Source organism: Electrophorus electricus, chromosome 13, assembly GCF_013358815.1.
Source record: "Electrophorus electricus isolate fEleEle1 chromosome 13, fEleEle1.pri, whole genome shotgun sequence".
Classification (NCBI taxonomy): Eukaryota; Metazoa; Chordata; class Actinopteri; order Gymnotiformes; family Gymnotidae; genus Electrophorus; species Electrophorus electricus.
Window position 1 is genome coordinate 22,400,498 of NC_049547.1, and position 5,000 is coordinate 22,405,497.

The window sequence follows — 5,000 nt, forward strand, 5'->3', positions numbered from 1 at the left end:
TGAGAGTTAGCTTAGTGGGTGTGGTATTTTTGTGGGTGTGGTGATGTTGTGGGTGTGGTGATTTCGCCGTGTGTCCCCCAGCCGTACATCCTGATAGACGAGCTAAGGCGGGAGCTTCCCTGTGACCAGGCTGAGTACTGCATCGCGAGAATGCCACCTTACACGGGCCCCGGCGCAGTCCCCGGAGCCCTGGACTACACGGCCTTCTCCACCGCCCTCTACGGCGAGAGTGACCTTTAACCTGGCCGCTGCCTGACCTTGACCTTCGACCCTTTATCTCCTTCATTAAAACCCAGAGAATGTTCCAAAAAAAGGCAGAGAAGAAGTTAAACAATGATGCAAATAAAATATGTGGAGCTGAAATATAGGCGCCAAATCTGAATTATTTCATATATAAGATACTGAACTTGAAAACGTAATTTTTGGATTTTTATGAAGAAAAAGTGTGACAAATTCAGCAGGCGTAAATTTAGGAAAAGTGTTTACATTTCAGCTCCTCATATAGAAACCAAACTGGTTCATATATTGATTGGATTTACTGCCCCCTGTGACCACCTCCCCCTCGTTTTTGACACATACAACCCTTTGTTCCCGCTAATGGAATATAAGCCACATATCAGAAGTGAGTGATGTATGTACCACTGCAGTGCTACACGTGTATTGGTAGTCCTTCACTTTGAGGGCTGGGGTCTCTACCTGGATTAACCCTAGTCTTGGACCAGTACCTATGGTGAGTTTCCACCACTGGACCCAGACTTGGACTTAATCCACTCTGAGAAACTGACCCTCATGCTCACCAGACCTGTGTGTGTGTGTACAATGAGTGTGTCGTGTACATTTGTGTATGGTTATATTTCCATTAAGGAGAGACAGCTTACTGTATAAAGCTCTACATGTGGACAGCCTGAAACACCTGTGAACAGCAATGTAGGAATAATGCGTTATTCTCACATAATAATGATAGGAGGTGCGTGAGATTTACAAATCTTCTTTTCATTTTGGTGAATTGGGAGAATACAGTATTATGGATGTGGGAATATGTCATTTGTTCCTGTGTCCTTGGAATGGTTAATATAACGTCATGCAGATGTTAACATCAGAAAACACTGTAGCACTGTGGTTGTGATAGAAACAGTTTATGGTTGAACACAGTTTGTCGGTGTGAAATAAAACATTGAAGGTTACACTCTGCAGTGTGTTCATTAATGAGTGACTCCAGTTCAAATGAAGGATTTTGTATTGTGCAAAGCTTGAACTTCCACTCCTGAGGGAGATGATACCGACATTTTCACTGACAGTGAAAACACGGCCTACAAATAATTTGACAAAAAGAACAAGTTCACTGCAGCTGGATGCTGCACTAGTTCATAAAGATCCTAATTTCATATTGATAACTTGCTTAATCAAGTGACTAAAACATGTACATTGTTTGTAAAAATGTTTGTAAAATCACCCAAACATAATTTTGCCTACATTATCAGCAAAACATCATAATTGGCCTTTTTTGCAAGTAAATCATAATTAGATAAAATATGGAGTTTTGTCCAAAAAATAAATAGACCTCTTTAATAAATAAGTGTAGTTTGGGGTGGGGGGGTGGGGGGGATGTGTCCCGCCCAATAATTCCTGCTCACACTACTCATATAATGTGTGAGGTTGGGTGGTGTGAGTGATGTCCCCTCACACTACTCATATAATGTGTGAGGTTGGGTGGTGTGAGTGATGTCCCCTCACACTACTCATATAATGTGTGAGGTTGGGTGGTGTGAGTGATGTCCCCTCACACTACTCATATAATGTGTGAGGTTGGGTGGTGTGAGTGATGTCCCCTCACACTACTCATATAATGTGTGAGGTTGGGTGGTGTGAGTGATGTCCCCTCACACTACTCATATAATGTGTGAGGTTGGGTGGTGTGAGTGATGTCCCCCTCACACTACTCATATAATGTGTGAGGTTGGGTGGTGAGTGATGTGCCCTCACACTAGTCATATAATGTGTGAGGTGGGGTGGTGTGAGTGATGTCCCCTCACACTACTCATATAATGTGTGAGGTTGGGTGGTGAGTGATGTCCCCTTCACACTACTCATATAATGTGTGAGGTGGGGTGGTGTGAGTGATGTCCCCTCACACCACTCATATAATGTGTTAGGTTGGATGGTGTGAGTGATGTTCCCTCACACCACTCATATAATGTGTGAGGTTGGGTGGTGAGTGATGTCCCCTCATACTACTCATATAATGTGTGAGGTGGGGTGGTGTGAGTGATGTCCCCTTCACACTACTCATATAATGTGTGAGGTGGGGTGGTGTGAGTGATGTCCCCTCACACCACTCATATAATGTGTTAGGTTGGATGGTGTGAGTGATATCCCCCTCACACCACTCATATAATGTGTGAGGTTGGGTGGTGTGTGTGATGTCCCCTCACACTACTCATATAATGTGACCTCTTTCTATAGTGTACTATTGTGCATTATCCATAGTGTTGTAATGCTGTGAATCATGACCAAGGTCGGTTCTGATAGGAACTCTGAAACTCCATCCTGAAACAGATGGATCTCAGTCTGGCTTCAATCTGCAGATGAATGTTAAAATCATCAGTCACAAGGTCACAGATCACTGTATGTTTAATGTCTTTCAATTTTAACCTGTATCAGCATAAATATTGTACTAGAATTATTTAACAGACTTGTGAACTAAACAAGGAGCGGATAATTGATTAGTTGGTTAATGGATCGAATCATTGATGTAATTGATTAGCTGTAATAAATTGCTGTTAAATGCACTTGGTTATAGAATGAAAACAGATGATACCTAAGATAATGATGTGCAGGAATGATGGCTGTGCACACACACTGAACACACTGGGATACTGTTGTGCACTTCCATTCAAAAAGGTTTCAAACAAGGAAACAATTTAATTTTCCATAACGTTGCTTTCAAGATAGGTTTTTATTATATGTGCATATATGCATGTGTTGCCTTTGGTGGATGGACTGTTACAAAGTTTTTCTGAGTGGCTGTGCAGGTCGAGTAAGTGAAAAAACTAACACGACAAACCCATGCCGATAGACATAAACGCCTTAGCAAATTTCAGCAGGACATACAGTGATTGACAGGTCGGTAAGCCTATAGGTGAGTAGTTACTTTGCTTCAATCCATCAGGTCACCGGTATGTTAAATACCTGCACAAGCACCAATGTCATCGTTTGGCTTGTTCTGGGGGGCTATAGCCCCATTAAATGTTCTTTAGTCCCCCCAGTAAGTATGCATTATTAGTGTAATAGTCAGTTCCCATTTGCGCTACCCTATTCAACCGTATCATTACGGTGATTATTGAATTTTAGGACCTGGGAGAGGCACAACAGCCTTGAAACTTGACATAATTTAAATAAATGTTCGGGCTAATCAGTCCCTCATCTATACACTGTTACACTGCTGTGTGGTTATAAATTCTAATCTGTCTAATCTGTCCCTCGTCTATACACTGTATGGTTATAAATTCTAATCTGCCCGTCATACACTGTTACGATGCAGTCTATCCTGCTGTATGGTCTTAAATTCCTTATTAATGGTCTTTGGTAAGTTCTGCTGTGTATTACATCTAACATTGTTAAATTATATTTGATATAAAACTGGCACCACCATCTTGTTGATTTTACTGTTTAACGTTTAAATGGGAAAAAGAATAATTAATCGGGTCTTTGTATCAATATGTAAATACGACGAATCTAATGAACATATTAAGCATGTCTTAAAACGTATACTTTGGGGGCGGTCAGGAGTGTTTCCTTCTGCCTTTTCCTGCTTCCTTACTGAAATAAGGACACTATCAGAGGGACCCTATCCCGTTATCGGCGCGTGCTCGGGGCCGTCGTCTCCGCGCGCAGGACCCACCTGCGGCTGCACGCGAAGGCAGCTCAGTTCTCTCGCGTGCAGGAAGGACGCGGTGTGGAGTCATGCGAGCTGCTGCAGGCAGAGATGAGGAAATCCACTTTCTCCGCACAGTAAGTAAAAGCACCTTCGCAGGTAAAGGCGCTTGCTGGAAACCCTCAGTGTAGAAGTAGCAGCACCGCAAACATCATCAGTGCAGCCAGGACTCGTGCACATCTGAGATGAACGTGTGGAGACGCTTAGCACCGTGAAATAGGATAGTAGTGTTGACATCGGCGGATGTTACAAATCTGTCATCAAGATGCTCTCGCAGCCAAAGCTGACAAAATACAAATATGCGCTTTAAACAAAATACGCGTTTTAAGTAAAATCCTTTAATTTAGAGCTTTGCTTTTTTTCCTCTGTGCTTTATCAAGTACCGCCCAGAGAAAGCAGGATGCATTTAGAGCCGAGAGGTCTATTTTAATGTTTTTATCAGAAGTGTAGGACCAGTGTTGGGTGTTAGCTCTCTCTCTCTCATTCACACACACCCATGTTATGAGACAGAATTTGTAATTGATTAGTGCGTGAACAAGGCGTTCCACAGAAAAGGGGTTGATGTACCAACATTTACAGAGTTGATAAAGAGACAGAAACATTGTGCTGGCGGTCAGGTGTGTGTGTGTGTGTGTGTGTGTGTGTGTGTGTGTGTGTGTGTGTGTGTGTGTGTGTGTGTGTGTGTGTGTGTGTGTGTGAGAGATAGAGAGACCCACTGATAACGAGAGAGGTGTTGGAATTCTCCTTGTTGAATTGCCTAATAATATCCCTGCATTCAAGCCTTCTATGGCCATACCAACACATCCTGACTGAGTGGAGGTGTGGTAGTTATCTGCCATTGGCATGAGAGAGAGTTTTATAAACTATACATTTAGTTTAAACTTTTATATCACTGCATTTGTATTGTATTGTATTGTATTGATCTTATCCAGATCATTTATCAGAAATAGTCTATTAGAACAATTAATTTGATAGAGAAGCATTTTGTCATATCAAATGAGTTGTGCAGTGTAGTGTTTCTATTTGTGTGTGTGTGCGTGTGTGTGTGTGTGCATTTGTGTGTGCG

General features: G+C 42.2%; 2 protein-coding genes across 8 annotated transcripts in view; both read left to right on the forward strand.

Moving 5' to 3' along the window:
* The window catches only part of actn2b (actinin, alpha 2b), a 27,492-nt gene extending 26,306 nt beyond the window's left edge, over positions 1 to 1,186 (forward strand). For both annotated transcript variants that reach the window (XM_035532875.1, XM_035532874.1), the window contains one exon: positions 82 to 1,186. In XM_035532875.1, coding sequence (XP_035388768.1) covers positions 82 to 240 — 159 coding nt within the window. In that variant the 3' untranslated portion in view covers positions 241 to 1,186. The remainder of the gene's footprint in view (positions 1 to 81) is intronic.
* Positions 1,187 to 3,885: 2,699 nt separating this feature from the next.
* Positions 3,886 to 5,000, forward strand: part of ryr2b (ryanodine receptor 2b (cardiac)) — a 54,549-nt gene continuing 53,434 nt past the window's right edge. For 5 of the 6 annotated variants that reach the window (XM_035532743.1, XM_035532744.1, XM_035532745.1 and 2 more), the window contains exon 1: positions 3,887 to 4,011. In XM_035532743.1, the coding sequence (XP_035388636.1) occupies positions 3,964 to 4,011 (48 nt within the window). In that variant the 5' untranslated portion in view covers positions 3,887 to 3,963. Of the gene's footprint in view, positions 4,012 to 5,000 lie in introns of all 6 variants that reach the window. The other variant, XM_035532748.1, reaches the window with a different exon arrangement.